Source organism: Arachis hypogaea, chromosome 17 (assembly GCF_003086295.3).
Source record: "Arachis hypogaea cultivar Tifrunner chromosome 17, arahy.Tifrunner.gnm2.J5K5, whole genome shotgun sequence".
Lineage (NCBI taxonomy): Eukaryota > Viridiplantae > Streptophyta > Magnoliopsida > Fabales > Fabaceae > Arachis > Arachis hypogaea.
In genome coordinates this window covers 114,578,913-114,600,340 of record NC_092052.1, presented here as the reverse complement: position 1 = coordinate 114,600,340, position 21,428 = coordinate 114,578,913, and the positions used below count along the sequence as shown (strand labels likewise).

The following is a 21,428-nucleotide window of genomic DNA, read 5'->3' as shown; positions in this document are numbered from 1 at the left end:
ATTTAAGACAACATTTTTAAATAAAAATACAATATTTTATAAAAGTTATAAAAAAAATTGAATAAATAACATTTATAAAAAGTTGCCTAAAATTATTCACAGTTACAAATTTTAGAGGAAAACTTTTCATATTCCCACCAATTATTTTCCAATTAAATAACTTAGAAAAAAAAAGAAAGAAAAGACACAATTTCTTCATCAGTTCATCACTTCCTTCATCACTTAGCTTCATCACACCATAACCCTAACATTTCAAACGAACCACACAGACGGCCACACACCCTCCACCGATCGCGGCTCTCAATCGCAGTGCTGTCCACTCCAAACGGTGATGGTGCGGTGCTCCCTTTCATGGTCGTCATCATGTTTCTCTCCTCCACGGGCTTCTGCGCGGTGCTCTCCTCCACGGGCGTCGGCACGGTGCTCTCCTCCACGCACGCTACTCTATGACTCCTTCTCTTCCTGTCTTGGCTCCACGTACAGGGTCTTCTTCGAGAAACCCCTCTCCTTCTCCCGCTTCCACTTCTTCCCCTGTCTCGCCTTCTCCTCTTCGCAAGGTCTCATAATACTACACGCAGCTGTAACCCCCCTCCTCCTCCTCTGCTTATTGGTAAGAAAGCTTCTAAATTTTACTATGGAATGACATTTTTGAATGCATTGATTGTGAATGAAGATTGGGAATGTTCTGAATTTTAGTACGAAAATAGAATTTCTGAATGCATTGAATCTTAATTTTTGGGGCTTCGTAATAATTCTGATTTTAGGGGTTTTATTTCAATTTTTCTGAAGTTTTCATGTGGATCAACATCTTCCTGGTGCTTTTTTAGTTCCATCTTTTTTACCCTAGTTAAACAAATTCCCACTATTATATTTTTCTTGCAACTTCTGTTTTAAAAGCTGTGTTAAGGTATGGAAAGAAGCAGTTTGCACTTGATGAGACCAGGTGTGATACTTACAATTGTCCAGTACCTTCACGCAATGAACCACCAGTATTGACTACAGTTGAAGATGAATTCAAGCAATTAACTTGCGGTCTGAACTTTTCTTATTGCTTTTTCACTTTTTCTTGTTTTCGTGAACTAGATAAAACAAAATTGGAAGCATATATCAAGTATAGAGTCATCTTTTGCTTCTTACTTAGATTTTTTTCAACATCAGGTTGGTAAGAAAGCTTCTAAATTTTACTATGGAATGAAATTTCTGAATGCATTAATTGTGAATGAAGATTGGGAATGTTCTGAATTTTAGTATGAAAATGGAATTTCTGAATGCATTGAATCTTAATTTTTTGGGCTTCTCAATAATTCTGATTTTAGGGGTTTTATTTCAATTTTTTTGGAGTTTTCAAGGTTCTGATTGTTGCTTCTTAGGGTTTTCTGAATTTTTCTTCATTTTGATTATGAATTTCTGAATGCATTAAATCTTAATTTTTGGGGCTTCTTAATAATTCTGATTTTAGGGGTTTTATTTCAATTTTTCTGAAGTTTTCATGGTTCTGATTGTTGCTTCTTAGGGTTTTCTAAATTTTTCTGTATTTTGATTATGAATTTCTGAATGCATTGAATCTTAATTTTTGGGGCTTCTTAATAATTCTAATTTTAGGGGTTTTATTTCAATTTTTCTAAAGTTTTCATGGTTCAGATTGTTGCTTCTTAGGGTTTTCTGAATTTTTCTGCATTTTGATTATGAATTTCTGAATGCATTAAATCTTAATTTTTGGGGCTTCTTAATAATTCTGATTTTAGGGGTTTTATTTCAATTTTTCTGAAGTTTTCATGGTTCTGATTGTTGCTTCTTAGGATTTTCTAAATTTTTCTGTATTTTGATTATGAATTTCTGAATGCATTGAATCTTAATTTTTGGGGCTTCTTAATAATTCTGATTTTAGGGGTTTTATTTCAATTTTTCTAAAGTTTTCATGGTTCAGATTGTTGCTTCTTAGGGTTTTCTGAAATTTTCTGCATTTTGATTATGAATTTCTGAATGCATTGAATCTTAATTTTTGGGGCTTCTTAATAATTCATATTTTAGGGGTTTTATTTCAATTTTTCTGAAGTTTTCATGGTTTAGATTGTTGCTTCTTAGGATTTTCTGAATTTTTCTACATTTTGATTATGAATTTCTGAATGAATTGAATCTTAATTTTTGGAGTTTCTTAATAATTCTGGTTTTAGGGGTTTTATTTCAATTTTTCTGAAGTTTTCATGATTCTGATTGTTGCTTCTTAGGGTTTTTTGAATTTTTCTGCATTTTGATTATGAATTTCTGAATGCATTGAATCTTAATTTTTGGGGCTTCTTAATAATTCTGATTTTAAGGGTTTATTTCAATTTTTCTGAAGTTTTCATGGTTCAGATTGTTGCTTCTTAGGGTTTTCTGAATTTTTCTGCATTTTGATTATGAATTTCTGAATGAATTGAATCTTAATTTTTGGGGCTTTTTAATAATTCTGGTTTTAGGGGTTTTATTTTAATTTTTCTAAAGTTTTCATGGTTCTGATTGTTGTTTCTTAGGGTTTTTTGAATTTTTCTGCATTTTGATTATGAATTTCTGAATGCATTGAATCTTAATTTTTGGGGCTTCTTAATAATTCTAATTTTAGGGGTTTTATTTCAATTTTTTTGAAGTTTTCATGGTTCTGATTGTTGCTTCTTAGGATTTTCTGAATTTTTCTGCATTTTGATTATGAATTTCTGAATGCATTGAATCTTAATTTTTGGGGCTTAATAATTCTGATTTTTGAAGCTGTTTCCTGGGGAAAAATACGAGGATCTACAAAAAATGTTAAGGTACATCCTCTATATGATTTCACGATTACTTTTCTTCTTGTCAGAATTCTCTAAATTTCTGTGGTAAATGCTATGGCTATAGTTTCATACTTTTGGGTTATTGTAGCCAGCTAATATCATCAATCATCATCCTGATTTAGAATATGACTGAAAATTCCAAGGTTCATCCAATTTTATATTATAAAATACAACCATGATTTCTACTAACATTAGTAGAATTGCAAAATATGCTGATGTTCATTGTTCTTGTTATATTTATTGGACTTCTAAAGATTTATGTAACGTAAGTCAGTATATTTTTATCTTTTTTCCAACTGATGGCCAAATTTCATGTTGGAGGAAAAGATATATCACAATTCAGACCTTATTTATTCTTCTGAATCATATTGCTGTGCCCGTACTTGTGTTCTTGATTTTTCTGTTTTCCACTTTGATTGAGTAATGTAAATTTGATATTTTCCTCTGTTATACAGAAAGATTGCTTTAGAGGAGTTTGAGGAACATTGATGGACATTCTAGGACTTGAAGATTGCAATTTGTTGAGCCATGACTCCGTAAGTTTTTTTATCTTACTTATACTTGTATGTTTTCATATGTATATTATGAGCTTTGTGCAGTTTTTTTTCCATGTTGAATGTCTTTTATGTGTCTTTTTCATTGTTTCTTAATTTTAATAATAATATTTTTATGTGCCTTTTTTATGAATTTATATACTTACTGTGCATAAACATTATTATTTATATGCTTATTAGTTAAATAGTAGTAATAATATATGAATAATTAGGTTTTTCAAGACCTAGAAAAAGATTGGATGAATTTACCGAGAGATAAAACCGAGTTTAGTAATGGTGTCAATGACTTCTTAGACTTTGCTTACTCCATCGGATACCTGCAGGGAGAGGAAATCTTATGCCCTTGTGCAAAGTGTTGTAATTTCTTGTGGCACAAAAGACAAACAATTTATATTCATTTGATTGCCTTTGGATTCGTTAATGGTTATACGAGATGGATTCATCATGGAAAAAGCGTAGTCGGCATGGATGTTGATAGCGATAGCGATAGTGAGATTGATAGTGAGAGTGAGACTAACTCGTATGACGACATGGACGCCTTGTTGAACGATAGATTTCGGGATGTGGCACAAGCGGAAGGGATAAAAGAAGGTATGAATGAAGATGCAAAAAAGTTCTATAACTTGGTTGAAGAGGCTAGCAAAGAACTGTATCCCAGTTGCCATGGGTTTTCTACGTTGTCTTTTCTATCTGACTATACTTGTTAAAGTGTCAACATGGGTAGAGTAATTCCTCTTTTATTTCTCTCTTGGAGTTGCTAAAAGAGGCTATTCCTAACTTAAATATTTCTACTTCTTTCAATAAAGTCAAGACTATGGTGAGAGGCTTAGGTCTTGACTATAAAAAGATTGACGCATGCCCGAACGATTGCATGCTATATTGGAAAGAGTACGAGAAGGACACATCTTGTCATGAATGTGGCACTTCTCGTTGGATTGTGCATCCTCTAGTTGAAGCTGATGTTTTACCTTCAAAAAAATATCACAATATTCCTGTGAAGACGATGCGACACTTTTCCCTAATTCCCAGGCTTCAAATAGTACTCATGTGCTCAGCAACAGCTAAAAGCATGAGGTGGCATGATGAAGAACGCAGAAAAGATGAGAAGTTAAGGCATCCCGCTGACGGGCAGTCATGGAAGGACTTTGACAATCGTCATACAAATTTTGCTCTCGATCCCCGTAATGTGAGACTTGGCTTGTCAAGTGACAGATTCAATCCATATCGAACCATGAGCATATCTTAGAGCACGTGGCATGTTGTTTAAATGGCTTATAATTTGCCGCCATGGATGTCTATGAAACAGGAATACTTTATGTTGTCGTTGCTAATCCCTGGACCAAAGTCACCAGGAAATGATATAGACATTTACTTGCAACCTTTCATCGAGGAGTTGAAGAAGTTGTGGGAGGTCGGGGTGGAAACATATGATGCATCAAAAAATGAAACCTTCCAAATGTATGCAGCTCTTATGTGGACAATTAGTGATTTTTCGGCTTACGCAATGCTATCTGGCTGGAGTACAAAAGGGAAGCTAGCTTGCCCTTGTTGTAACCATGGGACTTGTTCTAACTATCTTAAATATAGTCGCAAGACATGCTATATGGGTCATCGTGCCTTTTTGCCTGAGGATCATCCATGGAGAGCTAACAAGAGATCTTTCAATGGAAAAGTAGAACATAGGCAAGTTCCACTATTATTGTCGGGTACTGAAGCTTTAAGTCAGTTGGAGTATGTGGATAATTCATTTGGGAAGCTAAAACCAAAGAAAGATGATTCATGGAAGAAGAGGTCAATATTCTTTGATTTACCTTATTGGCAGTATAACACATCACGACACAATTTAGATGTGATGCACATAGAAAAGAACATAGTTGATAGTATTCTTAGAACTCTGATAAACCACTATTTTATGGTTTATCTTGTGCTCAATTGAGTGGTTTTTATCAACTCTTTACCCACTTATTCATACTATTTGCATGGCTTTACAATTCCTTCCCAGAATTTGTGCTATGATTGAAAACATGCTTCTTTGGCTTTATATTTGCTAATATTAATCCTCTCTTATTATCATTAGATGCCTTGATATGTGTGTTAAGTGATTTCAGAGTTTACAGGGCAAGAATGGCTTGGAGGATGGAAAAGAAGCATGCAAAAGTGGAAGGAATACAAGAAGTTGAAGGAACTGCAAAGCTGTCAGCCTAACCCTCTCGCACTAAAATAGTCATAACTTGAGCTACCGAGGTCCAAACGATGCGGTTCTAGTTGTGTTGGAAAACTAACGTCCGGGGCTTAGATTTGATATATAATGTGCCATAGTTGCCCTGAGGCTAGGCGACGCGAACGCGTGCTACACATGGACGCGTCGCAGTGACAAAAATCAGCGTGGCAGATTTCTTCTCCAGCGATTTCTGGGCTGTTTTCGACCCAGTTTGCAGCCCAGAAAACACAGATTAGAGGCTATAAAGTGGGAGAATGCATCCATTCATCAGACAATAGATCATCATTCATAATTTTAATAATTTAGATGTAGTTTTTAGAGAGAGAGGTCCTCTCCTCTCTCTTAGGTTTTAGGATTAGGATTCCTCTTAAAGGATTTAGGATTTCTTATTATTTCAACTTATTATTTCAACTTCTTCTCAGCTTCAATATTCCTTTTACTTTATATTTTTCTTTTACTTTCAGATACTTTAATGCTTTTCTTTAATTAATTATGTTGCCAAATTGGCTTATGAACCATTCATGTTAGGATTTTCTTTATTTAATATAAATTGAGGTATTTCAGATTTATGATTCTTATTTAGCTTTTTATATTCTTCGCTTTTTCATATTATTCTTGGCTTTTTATATTTGTGATTGTTAATTGTTATTTTTGCTAATTGAATTGAATTCCACTAACTCTAGTCTTTCCTTAGGAGTTGGCTAGGACTTGGGGATCTAACTAATTAGTCCACTTGACTTTCCCTTGCTTTCGTAAAGGTTAACTAAGTAAGATTAAACTCAATTCTCATAAGGATAACTAGGATAGGACTTCCAAATTTTCATACCTTGCGAAGAGTTTTATTAGATATTAATTTATTAATTCCTGCAACTTATTTTCCTTGTTCAAACCTTTCAAAACCCAAAAACATTATTTTCCATAACTAATAATAAGAACACCTCCCTGCAATTCCTTGAGAAGACGACCCGAGGTTTGAATACTTCGGTTTATAAATTTTATTGGGTTTGTTACTTGTGACAACCAAAATATTTGTAAGAAAGGATGATTGCTTGGTTTAGAAACTATACTTGCAACGGGAATATATTCTGAATTCTAAACCGTCAATCATTCGTTCTTCAAAATGGCGCTGTTGCCGGGGAATTACAAACGTGTGCCTTATTATTGGTTATTGTAAATATTTGCTTTTTGCTTGTTTATTTTTTTTTATTTTTTTTTTATTTTTGCTTTTTCATAAATTAAGAGGTTATTGGTTTTTATTTGGTTATTCGTGTTCATCTTGACCTTCAAGTTGTTCTTAGTTGTTCTCTTCGTTTTGATCTAAAAATTTTAAGTTTGGTGTCATTTTATTGTTTTTCTCTTTCCTCATTAAATTCAAAAAAATATCTTTTCTCTTTATTTTAATTGATTTTTTTCGAAAATTACAAAAAAAAAAAAATTTAGATTTCTATTTTAAAATTTTTATCTTATCTCATCTTAGTTTTAAATTTCAAAATTCAAATCTTTTTTCAAAAATCATATCTTTTTCAAAACCTTATCTTATTTCAAAAATCAAATTCAAAATTTTAAAAATCAAACCTTTTTAAAAATTTAAATCTTTTTCAAAAATTCAAAATTTAATTTTCAAATTCAAAATTTAAATTTCAATAACCTTTTAATTTAGATTTGTTTTTATTTTCATTTTAAATTTTTATTTGCTATTATGAGTTCTCACCCCCATCGCTTTAAGTTTGGTTCCAATGTTGTTGTAAGGAATGGAAACTATAATGAAAATAGGCATCAAGGTTGGAAGAATCAAAGATGGGAGGAGCCACAAGGATTTGATCAACCCTCTTGGCAACAACCCCCTCCAATGCACTATAACCAACAACCATTCTGTGATGCATACCAAAATGATGACTATGGTGGACCCCCTTGTAGTTACCAACAAGTCCCGCCATATGCTTATGAACCATCTCCTCAACACAACTCTGGACCACCATACTCACAAGCCCCTTTCCACTATTCACCTCCATATGACCCTAACCCGTATCCACCATACCAACCACCTTATGAGCCAAATGAAACCATACACAGAACCACCCCCATTCCAACGCAACTACTCTCATGAACCACTACCTCAATATACACCATCTCCTTATCATTATCAAGATGAACCACCTTCCTACCATGAACCCTTTCTCCCAACAAATGAACCCTCCTATCCACCTCAAACCTCCTTGGAGAAAGCACTTACCGATCTAAACTCTACTATACAAGCTCTCGTCGCCCAAATCGGACCACCAAATACCTTCAACAATCAACCCTCAAGCTCTAGTGCACTTCTTTTTCAACCACAGAATGATCTCTCCATCCCATCACCACCATCCATGAAAGAAAACCCACATCCATCAATCCAAGAGCAACATGATCCCAATGATGCTATTGACATGGAACAAGAGAGAAGGGATCATCTTCGCAAATCCATACTTCATAAGGAGCTAGAGGAGACCCTAAAGGTGAAGATAGTAAAGACCCTTGAAGTTGAAGGATTGATTGAAGAATCAGTGAAGGAAGACATCAAGGAGGAGTCTGATTTTGTGAGCAAGAGGAGGCCCAAAATGTGGAGATAGGAGAGACCCTTGAAGATGAAAGAATAGTTGAAAGGAGTTGTCATGGAAAGAAAATCATCAAAGATGAGTACGATTTTATATTAAAACTACTGGACAAAGCAGTAATTATTGAAGAGGAAGAAGTGGTTGAAGACTTGGGAGATGCTGAACCTCCATGGAAAAGTCAAGACATAGAGCCTCCTTCCAAGACGATTGCATTTGATGTTGAGGAGGGTGTACAACCTCCAAGGCATGTCATGGTTAAGGACTTGGAAGAGGTCGATCAAGAGATGGAGATTCAAGAAGAAGAAACACAACCTCCCATGCCCTTGGAAAGCAGTGAAGAGGAGATTGAATTGGAAGAAAGTTACCAAGAGGAAGAGGTTGAAATTGAAGAAGCTTACAAGGAGGTGGAAGTTGTTAGAGAAGAGCACAAGGGAGTGGAGCTTGCAAGTTCATTGGAGACCTCTCCGCCTAAGTCACCATCATCCTTCACAACATTCAAGTGGGTAAAATTCATATCCCTTAGCTTTCTCATCCCACTTGAATATGGTTTACTTGAGACAGATGGTCAACTTAGAGCTCTTTGTGGCTATAAGAGTAAGAGGGAGATGGTTAGTGGTAAGAATTGACATGCAAGGTTCAATATGGTTGCATGCTCCAAACTGAAGTATCATGGTTGGAAGAATACTAAATTGTATGGGTCTAGAAAGTTGTTTGGATACCTCAGTGAGAATTCAGAATGCTTACCACCCGGTTGGAACAAAGATGGTCAACAAGAAGACGGGTGCAAAGGCAAGGTCTGGGACCCCGGAATTCAGTCTAGAAATTAACACTCTTGGGGCCTTGTCACTTGCTTTACCTTGCTTGAAGGCTTTCTGCACCTAGTTTGGGATCCCGGAGGCCATTGGAATTACAAACATTGGCGGAGATTCCTAGATGAATTCAAACACAAGCCACCATAACAGGAAGCTCATCAAATGTCCAACTTAAGGACTTTAACTAAAAGTGCTAGATGGGAGACAACCCAGCATGGTATGATCGTTCCTTTTCCAATTATAATTTTATTTAGTTTTGTTTGTTTTTGAATTTTATTTTATTTCATTGAACCTGGAATTATTCATAACATCTGCATACTGCATTCTGTATTTTGCATTTTGCATTAAAAAAACAAAAAACAAAAAAAAATGCACGTGACGCGTAAGCGTCGCTGACGCATCCGCGTCACAAGTGCATTAGGAAGAAAAGAAAAGTGAACAGAGAGTCACGCGAGAGCGTGGCTGGAGGCGTGCCTTTGGCACAAATTGATCCATGCGATCGCTTCGTTGATGCGTCCGCGTCATGTGGGAAAAATGCCTCCCCCCGCGTCCGCGTCACCCACGCGAATGCGTGGCCCTGTAAAATCGACGTAAAGGGGTGTATGGCAGTATGTTGGGCTGGAATGGGGCTGGACTCGTGCTGGAAGCCCAAGCCCTCCCACGCGAACGCGTTCCCCACGCGGTCGCGTCGTTTTCCAAAAATGACCATCCACGCGATCGCGTCAACCACGCAACCGCGTCACCAAAAAATTTGGCAAAAAGAGTTTCAAACAGAGAGTTGCGCGAACGCGAGGCTGCCCTCGCGCCAGTAGCACAAAACGAGTCACGCGTCCGCGTCGATTCATATATGCGCTTTTCGCGCGAACGCGTACCCTACGCGTCCGCGTCGCCTGCGCCGTACAACTTATCCAAATCAGCGCCAATTATCTTATCTTTTCTTTTCTAATCCTAATTTCTTCTATCTTTCCTTCTTTCTTCTTTCTTTCTTACTTTATCCCTTTAACTTCTCATCCCCCTTCACTTCCATTCTATTTCATTTAATTTATTTGCATCCATTCATTCATTGCATTATTTTAATTGGTGTTAGAAATTTATTTGGGCCATTATTTTCTATATTTTTGTGGATTATTAAAGGAATTGTTTGACAATTATATATTACCTTTTAAAGGGTTGCTTGCATGTTCAATTTAATACTTTCAATAGCTTATTTACCATGCTTGTTATGTATTTGTGAAAAAGCCTGTATGGCATTGTGCACTATTTTTCGATTTCTTTCTATCTACTACTCTAAATGCTTGCTTTTCACAAAATCCTTCTTATATTTTATTACTTAAATATAATTGTTATTACAAACATGTTGTTAGTTTGAAAGACTTGGTAATCTAACTTGGACATTGAATGCTTGATCTATGCTACTCATGCCTTTGCCAGGATGCCAATAAACATCTTGCATTTAATTGTCATTACATGCACTTGCTATATTTCCATTGATGAACTTTTCACATGTAGTCATGACCATGTGTTAACGTCATTCTTCTTTATTGTGCATTGATTACCACCTTTTCCGCTCTCTTCCTTGCTCTAACCCTTAGCTTTAAAAGTTACTTTCTTTTTCCTTTTCAGGATGGCCACCAAGAAGGGTAAAGAGAAAGCTACTCCCAAACCACCGGCAAGGGAAGGAACAAAAAAAGAGCCCCAGCTGAGGAACCACAACCCCCATCCACTTGCACATCTTAGCATGCACTGAGAACAGTGCAATATTTAAGTGTGGGGAGGTTAATACCGACTTCCAGGGGTTAGTTACCTTATTTTCAACACCAATACTCTATTTTCTTTGTTTGTTCATTGTTGCATTTGCATATTTAATTGCATGTTTGTTTGATTTTATGCATTTAGTTACTACTTGGTTGAAGTAATATTTTCTTTTTCAAGAAATTTTTATAGTATTTCACTAATTTAAATTAAAACTTTTGTGTTAAATTTGTTTGAAGTTGTATTTGGAACATGGTTTTTGAGCCAAAGAACACACAACCCGTGAGATTTTGAGCTTATTTACATGGTTATATTATTTAACCATAAATTTTTATTCTTGTGTATTTTCTTCTCTATAATTGCAATCTTTACTTTGTTCCACTCTATATGTCCATTATTTAGTGTATTTACATGCTTGCATATGATTAAGGTCATTACTTGTTTTCACTCACTTGTCCCAAATAAGCCTACCCTTTTATGTCACCCTTGTTAGCCACTTTGAGCTTTTTAATCCCCTTCTATTTTATAACCACATTACTAGCCTTAAGCAGAAAAATAAATTAAAAATCCCAAGTTGAATCCTTGGTTAGCTTAAGATAGATATTGTGTATAATTTAAGTATGGAAAATTTTATGGGAACATGGGATGATAGAAAAAAAGGAAATTAAATTGAATAAGTTATTTGAAAATTTGGGAAGCATGCTCATGTGAAATCAAAATAATTAAATTACCATGTGCATTAAAAAAAATTTCAAGTGATTAAGTAAGGGGATACAAAAAAAATAGAATTACCCCAAATGCAAAATAAAAAAAATCAATGCACATGGGACAAAATTCAAAAATAAGTTTGATACATGAGCATGTAATACAAAAGTGGGAAAAATTTGGGTAGCTAGGTAAAGCATTTTAAATTATATAAAGTACGTATATGTTAGGTGAAATCTTAGACTAATCAAGGATTCACTTTGTTAGCTCACTTATCCTTACCTTTACCTCAGCCCCATTACAACCCTGAAAAGACCTCATGATGTTTGCATTGGTATACTAAATATTTGTTGATTGGTTAGATGAAGAACAAGGTTGAGAAAGCATGACTAGGGAAGAGTAGAGTGATTGACCCTAGACACTTGAGAGTTAGAGTGATATACACTACCAGTAAGGGTTCAGTGCTTAATTCTATGTTCCCTGCTTTCATGAGCTATCTTCTTACAAGTTTACTTGTCTTTTATTGTGTAATTTGAATTAGTGGAATTTGATTCATATTTATCTTGGAGGACTTATTTACTTTTAACCAAGCAGGTAGAAACATTTTGCATATAGTTGCATTCACATAGATAGGTTGCATTGCATACTCTCTATCATTCCTCTTCACTCCTTTATAGCTTCTCTTGAGCTTAGCATGAGGACATGCTATTGTTTAAGTGTGGGGAGGTTGATAAACCACTATTTTATGGTTTATCTTGTGTTTAATTGAGTGGTTTTTATCAACTCTTTACCCACTTATTCATACTATTTGCATGGTTTTACAATTCCTTCCCAGAATTTGTGCTATAATTGAAAACATGCTTCTTTGGCCTTATATTTGCTAATATTAATCCTCTCTTATTACCATTAGATGCCTTGATATGTGTGTTAAGTGATTTCAGAGTTTACATGGTAAGAATGGCTTGGAGGATGGAAAGGAAGCATGCAAAAGTGGAAGGAATACAAGAAGTTGAAGGAACTGCAAAGCTGTCAGCCTGACCCTCTCACACTAAAACGATCATAACTTGAGCTACAAAAGTCCAAACGATGCATTTTCAGTTGCGTTGGAAAGCTAACGTCCGGGGCTTAGATTTGATATATAATGTGCCATAGTTTTCCTAAAGCTAGGCAATGCGAACGCGTGCTCCACGCTGATGCATCGCAGTGACAAAAATCAGCGTGGCAGATTTCTTCTCCAGCGATTTTTGGGCTGTTTTCGACCCAGTTTGCGGCCCAGAAAACACAGATTAGAGGCTATAAAGTGGGAGAATACATCCATTCATCAGATAACAGATCATCATTCATAATTTTAATAATTTAGATGTAGTTTTTAGAGAGAGATGTTCTCTCCTCTCTCTTAGGTTTTAGGATTAGGATTCCTCTTAAAGGATTTAGGATTTCTTATTATTTCAACTTCTTCTTAGGTTCAATATTCCTTTTAATTTATATTTCTCTCTTACTTTTAGATACTTTAATATTTTTTTTAATTACTTATGTTGCCAAATTGGCTTATGAACCATTCATGTTAGGATTTTCTTTATTTAATATAAATTGAGGTATTTCAGATTTTTTATTCTTATTTAGCTTTTTATATTCTTGGCTTTAATTGATTAACTGGAGGCTCTTGAGTTATCAAACTTATCATGATTGTTAATTGTTATTTTTGCTAATTGAATTGAATTCCACTAACTCTAGTCTTTCCTTAGGAGTTGGCTAGGACTTGGGGATCTAACTAATTAGTCCACTTGACTTTCCCTGGCTTTCGTAAAGGTTAACTAAGTGGGATTAAACTCAATTCTCATAAGGATAACTAGGATAGGACTTCCGAATTTTCATACCTTGCCAAGAGTTTTATTAGATATTAATTTATTAATTCCTGCAACTTATTTTCCTTGTTTAAACCTTTCAAAACCCAAAAACACTGTTTTCCATAACTAATAATAAGAATACCTCCCTGCAATTCCTTGAGAAGATGACCCGAGGTTTGAATACTTCAGTTTATAAATTTTATTGGGTTTGTTACTTGTGACAACCAAAACGTTTGTAAGAAAGGATGATTGCTTGGTTTAGAAACTATACTTGCAACGGGAATTTATTCTGAATTCTAAACCGTCAATCATTCATTCTTCAAACTCTCTTGGATATTTCTGGCAAGACAAAAGATCACACAAATGCTCGATATGACTTGCAAGAAATGGGCATTCCAAAGAACCTTCACCCCAAGAAAACAAATGGTAGGAAAAAGGTGAAGCTGGCAAAGGCATGCTACTCAATGACCAATGCTGAAAAGTCAATTTTTTGTGACGTCTTGAAGACAGCAAAGTTGCCAGATGGCTCTGCTTCAAATATTTCTTGGTATGTGAACCTTTTGGAGAGAAGAATATCTGGTTATAAGACTCATGATGCTTATTTCATACTTCACTATTTGTTACAAATTCCTATCAAAGGAATACTTCCAGATCAAGTTGCAGCTTCTTTGATTTGACTTAGCTTATTTTTTCATCAATTGTGTCAAAATTCTATCACATTACAAGAGATAGATCAATTAGAAGAGGATATTGTCGCAACATTATGCCAATTAGAGAGGATCTTTCCTCCTTCTTTCTTCAACATTATGATTCATTTGCCTATTCATTTGGCTAATGAAGTGAGATTGGGAGGTCCAGTTCAATTTCGGTGGATGTATCCTCTAGAAAGATACATGTGTACTTTGAAGTCCTATGTTCGAAACAGAAGTCGTCCTTAAGGATCTATTGCAGAGGCATATTTGGTTGAAGAATGTTTGACATTTTGCTCGCGTTACTTACATTCTGGTGGCCAAACAAAATTGAATAGACAACCCAGAAATAATGATGAACCTAATAATTCTATGATGGAAACTACAGATGCATTTTCGAATCTATTTCCAAAAGGAGGTGTTCCTTTGGGAACAAAGAAAGGTGAACCTTTTCTCCTTGATGACAAGTCTCGAGAGCAAGTTCATAGCTACACATTATTGAATTGTCACAAAGTAGACGACTATGTTAGGTAAATCATGCTAATTCTACTATATTTTGGTATTTTAATTAGAAATTTTGATAGGTCTGTTTTATACTTACAAATATTAAACTTTTGGATTTTAGTGAGCATGAGACTTATCAACAAGGAATAAGATGGATGAGAGCTAAAAACCATAGCAAAAACTTTCCTACGTGGTTTAAAACACGTGCTTTGCTGCATGATGTTCCAAATTGGATAAAAGAGCTCTCTAGAGGACCAACCCAATGTGCAAAAAGATATTCTAGTTATTTTATCAACGGATATAGATTTCACACTAGGCAACGTGAGGTAAGATGCAAGACACAAAATAGTGGTGTTACTTTAGTAGCATTAACGACAAGCTTTGCAAGCACAAAGGATGCAAATCCAATTCATGAAAACGTTTCTTATTATGGTAGAGTGAATGATATCATTGAGTTGGACTACTATAAAAATTTTAAGGTTACATTGTTCAAATGTGATTGGTTTGAGGCTAGGAAAGATGCTTATGGCTCGACATATGTGCACTTTAACAAAAAGTGCTATCAAGAAGAGCCTTTTGTATTGGCATGTCAAGTGCACCAATGCTTCTATGTGCAAGATGCATTTGATAAAAATAAACATTATGTAATGAAGACTGTTCCAAGGGACCTATTTAGCATAAGTGATCAAGTTGCCATTGATGCTGAAGATACTTATGAAAATGAGCCATTTGATAATTCGACGGTTCCTTCTATACCTAATGATGATGGTGAAGTAGACTTGGTAAGGAATGATTTGAATGAAGTTCTGGTCGATGTCGCAAAAGAAGTCTATTTTTCCCAAGAGTATAACACAGGATCGGATGAAGAATATGATTCCGAAGACTTTTGAGTGACTTGTTTCCCTCTTTTATGGTATATAAGTCAGATTTATTGCTTTATGTTAGCAGTTTTCAACTTGATTTGCTGAATATTGTGATATAGAATTTTAGGGGTTTTATTTCAATTTTTCTGAAGTTTTCATGGTTTTGATTGTTGCTTCTTAGATTTTCTGAATTTTTCTACATCTTGATTATGATTATGTGTGGGACATATTTTTCTGCATTTTGAATTCTTCTGTATTTTGAATTTTTCTGCATTTTTCTGCCTTTTGAGTGAAGGATATGATTTCGAAGACTTTTGAGTGACTTGTTTCCCTCTTTTATGGTATATAAGTCAGATTTATCACTTTATGGTAGCAGTTTTGAACTTGATTTGCTTAATATTGTGATATAGAATTTGGTAATTGTTTGTTATGATTCACTACTTGATTTGCTCCTCATTTTGTTTTTCATATTTGTGGTTCTCTTGTAACCTCTTCCCCTTATTAGATGCATATGCAATTATATTTTATGGCTGTTTTAATATTTTTATACAGCAACTTAATGGAAAATGGAGCAACTTCAAAGAGAAAAAGGCTGGTAAAAAAGTATCAAGCTCATGCAAAAGTTAAAGAATTTGAAATGAAGGACGTATCTTCTGCTGCAAAACTAGTTCGAAATTTTATAACCAAAGGTGATAAAGGAAGTAATCAAGCCAAAATAGCACAACAGCCTAAGAGAAAAATTTCAGAAATTGGAGACAAACAAAGTAGGGAGAATTCAATGGAAGAGAGAAATAAAACACTTGTAGACAATGTTATGAACTGGTTTTTGAGGTCTTCCCATAACCAAGTGAGGAGTAATATTCAACTAGAAGAACAACCAATTCCTAAGAAGATGAAGAGCAAGGCAAAGTGTTCAGCAATGGCTCTTGATGTCTTTTTGCATACAGAAGGAGTAGAAGTGGAAAGAGAAGAAGAAGATGACTTTGAGTCAATTGGTGAGGATGCTAGAGCTACTGAAAAAGAACCAGCTAACTTGACAAACTTAAAAAATAACTTAAAGCGTCCAGCAATGACTCTTGATGCTTTTTTGGGTGACCAAGGAATTCATGTGGAAAGAGAAGAGGAACATACTGAAGTTTCAACTACTGAGGATGCTAGATCTAGGCCATCCCCGAATAATGGAGAAAATGTTCATATCCCCTATGAGAAAGATTATATTGGTGAACATGAAAGTGACAATTTTATTATAGAAGGAGATCAAGTTATGGAAGAGGCTCATGTAGAAGGTGATGTAACTTAGTTTGTTGCTATTTGTTTTAAAATTTCTTTTTATCATTATTCATTATACAATTCCATATATGATTCACAGATTCCCTTTCCATATGAACAGTAACGTGCATATACTTGTTTAATTTTCCTTTCTATATGAGCATGGAGCTGCCCTTTTCATACCTTTCACGGTATCCCTCTCCATATATGATTCACGGCTATCTTTGGTTTTAATTTGTACTATTTCTCAATTTTTAATTTATATACTTCAAAGGTTAAAAAGACTCGTAAAAAAACAAGATGCCTAAAGATTTATGCAAGAACTTAGGAAGAAAGGGAGTAAGTGAATTTTGATCAGGGAGCAGCCGTGGGGCCAACTGCTCAAAGAGTGAAGGATTTAACTAATTTTATTGGAACAATGGGAAGGAATAGTGATTTTATTACCTTGATGTACACTAATTGAAAAGCTGTGCCTAAGCAAATCAAAAAGCGCATTTAGAAGTATATTAATGTAAGCTCCATTTATCTTTATGTTTATGCCATATGTTAATAATCTTTTTATTCATATGATATGATGAAATTAATGTGTTTGTAGTCAAAGTTTATTCTTTCAAAATCTTCAAAGTTATGGGTGATGACTGGTGTTCAAGGAGCATGGAAGCGTTACAAAACAAGAATAAAAAAGAAGCATTTTGAACTATATTCTGGAAATATTGGGGATATGTTGGTGAATCGTCCTTTGAAAATTCTAGAAATACAATTTCGGAAGCTAATTGCATATTGGAGTATTCCAACTATCAAAGTGAGCTAGAGGATTTCAATTATTATTATTTGATATGATCAAGTATAATTCTTTTAATTTTTATATTTTTTCATCATTGTTTATTTTAAACACAGGCCATGTGTGTTATAAATTCTGAAAATCACAAGAAGCAATAATGGAGGCATAAAATGGGACCAATCAATTTAGCAAGAGTGTGTTGATTTAGTAAGGTCACATTTGAGTTAAAATTCTCTACTTGTTACTTCTCCCTAATTTTAGTATGTTATAACTTTGTAATTGTTATCTTGATCTGTAGCGTGAGAAAAAAGAGAACAAAGAGGAACCAAATCAAGTTGAAATATTTGTTACAACTCAGAATGGACTAAAAGGAAAAATACTTGATGTAGAAACACAAGCTGTTATTGTAAGTTACTCTATAATTTTCTTGTTTTAGTTGCTGTTTTATGGCTGTCATGGATGCTATTTTTTTTTTGCTGTTTTATGGCTATCGTGATTGTTGTTATGGTATTTATTTTATGGCTGTTTCATGGCTGTTTCATGGCTGATTTAGTTGCTGTTTTATGGCTATTTTATGGCTGTCATGGCAGCTATTTTATGGCTATTTTATGGCTGTCATGGATTGTTATTTTAATTGCTATTTTATGGCTGTTTAATGGCTATCGTGGTTGTTGTTTTAGTATCTACTTTATGGCTGTTTTGTGGTTGTCATGGTTGCTGACTTGCTGTTTTCTTTTTTATGGCTGATTTAATTGTTGTTCTATGGCTATTTTATGTCTATTTTATGGCTATCATGGTTGTTATTTTAGTATCTATTTATGGCTATTTTATGGCTGTCATGGCTGCTATTTTATGGTTGTTTCATAGATGCTTTATGGCTGATTTATATGCTGTTTTATGGTTATTTTATGCCTGTTTTATGGCTATCATGGACTGCTATTTTATGGTTATTTTATGGCTATTTTATGGCTGATTTAATTGCTGTTCTATGACTATTTTATGCCTGTTTTATGGCTATCATGAACTGTTGTTTTATGGCTCTTGTATGGCTATTTTGGATTGCTATCCCTATTAGTTATCAATAGATTTTTGGATTCTTTCATTGAATTTTTATCACTAAAAATAGACATATCATATATTTGTGTGTATAGGATAAACTTCATGATCTCCAAGAAGATGGAGAAACTCCTACTAATGCATTTCAAAAAGTTTTTGGTAAAGAGAATCCAAGAAGAGTTTGATGTTATGCAAGAACTGTTACAAAAACTTCTCTTAAGAAAAATAAAGAAATAGATGAAATCAAAAAACAAAGTGAAGAGAAGGTAACAGCTTTAAAAACTGAATTAGACGACCATAAGCAACGACTGCAAGGATTGGAAGATATTGTGAAACTTATGTTGCAACAAACTTCTCCTGGTATGAATGTTGATGAAACGCTTTCTCTCTTGCGATCTAAGAAATCGTCTGCAAATAGTGCACAAGATCCAAATTTAGTTTCTCGGCATTCTCCTCCATCGACTCATATACCAAATCATGATTAGGTATCTATGTGCTAAATTGTTGTACCACTTGAGTATATATGTTATTGTATAGTTAATGTTTTGACTATAATTTTTTTGTTCATTTAAATTTGACTGCAGCTTTCTTATTGTTGGATGAAGTTTTCTGAAGACATAAAGGCAATTCTTGGCACAATGGTGAAGCACAAAGTCTTTTTGATTTTAAGTGGACAACTTAGTTTCTTTTTTATTTAAGTTTATTAGCAGAAAAACATGTATTTTACTTACTTAGGTTTATTATTTATTTGACTTGGTAACTTATTAGCAAGTATATATGTGAATTGGTACTTGGAAGACCTTTATATATATATATATATATATATATATATATATATATATATATATATATATATATATATATATATATATATATATATATATATGTATATATATATATGCAATATATATTATTAGCTTATTCAAATGGGGTATTATATATTCTTCAAATGTCATATAAATATAACAAAGGTAAAAAAATATTATTTTAGATATTAAAAAAGAGAATTTAAGAAAAATTCAATAAGGTGTTGCTTTAGGTATTAAAAAAAGACAACTGCAAATAAACCAACATAAATGTTGCATTAGGTCTATATAAAAGGCAACTTAAAAAAACCTGGACAAGTGTTGCTTTAGGTATATAAAAAGACAACTTAAAAAAATCTAGACAAGTATTGCTTTAGGTATATGAAAAAACAACTAGAAAAAACTTGCACAAGTGTTGCTTTAGGTATATGAAAAAGTAACTTAAAAAACTCTGGACAAGTGTTGCTTTATGTATTAGAAAATACAACTCGTAAAAAGTGTTGCCATAGCGTCTCATATAAAGCGTTGTGTTTGGGTGCTCTAAGGCAACCCTTTGGCGGAGTTGCTTTATTTGTAGAAAAGGTAACGTTTTTTGAAGGTTGCCAAAAAAAGGATTCCCTTTAATATACATAAGCGCTGCCTTAGACCAAAGGTAACGGCCGTATAGCCAACCCCCCCAAAAAGCATTGCTTTTTGTCGGAAAGTGTTGCCTTTTATCAAAGGCAACACTTTCTCTTATTATAAGCAACGTTTTTAAAGGGTTGCCTCAGCCCGAATTTATTGTAGTATGATCCTTTCTCTATTTCTCTCATTCCTTCACCCATTCTATCTCTATCTCTTATATATCATTATCAATGACTAATTATAAATTTCACAATCAAAATATACAATATGACATTTTCTAATTACAATTAAATTAAAATTAACATTGAGATATATTTATATTATATTATTAATATAACAAACAGAATATAATGTATCACGTAACATTTTATCATTAAAATTAAGATGAAATATTTCTCTCTAAAATTAATAAATTCTATTATTTCATCCTCTTATCTACATTTCTTTCTTTCTCTCTACCCTTCCCACTCTATATATAACTTATAATTTATATTTTATATTACTAATTTGACAAACATAAATATGTCACGAGATATTCTTTTATTACAACTAAAATAAAAAATTTTCCTCTAAATTAACAAACTCCATCTCTCCTTCTTCTTCATCATCTTTCTCTTTCTTTTCTCTCTCATTTTCAATCTCTCTCTATCTTTCTATTCTACAAAAAATAAAATTAATAAAATAATATAATTAAAAAAATCCAGAAATATTATTCACAAAAGGTATATTATTATTATTATTATATGCATTTTTTAATTTTTTATTTAATTTTAAATTTTTATCATTTATTTTTTTAATCTATATTTTCACTTATTTCTCTACAAATATTTATTACATATAATTTAGAGAAAATACTAATATTGTGATTAATAATTAGAATCAAGATTCAATTGTTTCAAAAAAATTAATTTTAAATTAATTTTATAACTATCAATATAAAATTTTTAGTACTAATATCTAACTATATTTCTATATATATAGAGAGAAAATATATTATTTTTAAATAACAAACATAAAAATTAATTATTTTTATTTGTGCAACAGACTTAACACCTAATCAAAATGTAAAAGTATGCACATTAAATTCCTTCAAATTTTAGATAATGAATCTTAAAATTAACAATTAGTAAAAAATTAAACTCTTTCATATGAAAATAATAACTAAAAAATTTATTATTTAATTTTTTTATCTACGGAGATATTGGTCTTCTTAATCGACAGGGATCTTTGTCCCCTACAACCTTTTTGTAAATGTAATTTGATTCTATAAATTTTTTTTACCATAATCATAATTTCAAGACAAAGTCGACATAATTTTAAACGATTTATATTTTATAATATTATTACGGATAAAAATATTAATTTTTGTGATTAATTTTAGTGTACACTGATAGCAAAAATTGTTGTCGGTCTAGATTTTTTTCCTAAAGAAAGGAATTACTTCGTTGTAAGCATAGCTCCAAACCAACAAACAACTCTCACATCAAATTAAATTTTGGTTTTGTCACAAGTACAAACCCCAATGAATTTATAACCGAAGTATT

General features: G+C 33.3%; 1 protein-coding gene across 1 annotated transcript; it reads left to right on the top strand.

Annotated features, from left to right (window-relative positions):
- Nucleotides 1-3,825: 3,825 nt before the first annotated feature.
- LOC140180686 (uncharacterized) lies at nt 3,826-15,375 on the top strand. Its single transcript, XM_072221963.1, has 5 exons — nt 3,826-3,952; nt 4,168-4,547; nt 4,668-5,241; nt 14,370-14,511; nt 14,607-15,375. Exons 1-5 carry the CDS (start codon nt 3,826-3,828, stop codon nt 15,373-15,375), a joined length of 1,992 nt encoding a protein of 663 aa, XP_072078064.1.
- The last annotated feature ends 6,053 nt before the right edge of the window (nt 15,376-21,428 follow it).

Coding starts and splice junctions, on each gene's coding strand:
- LOC140180686 (XM_072221963.1), top strand. CDS start 3,826: ATGGATGTTGATAGCGATAGCGATAGTGAGATTGATAGTGAGAGTGAG. Junction 3,953..4,167: donor AGCGGAAGGGATAAAAGAAG/GTATGAATGAAG, acceptor CTTTCAATAAAG/TCAAGACTATGGTGAGAGGC. Junction 4,548..4,667: donor TTGCTCTCGATCCCCGTAAT/GTGAGACTTGGC, acceptor TCTATGAAACAG/GAATACTTTATGTTGTCGTT.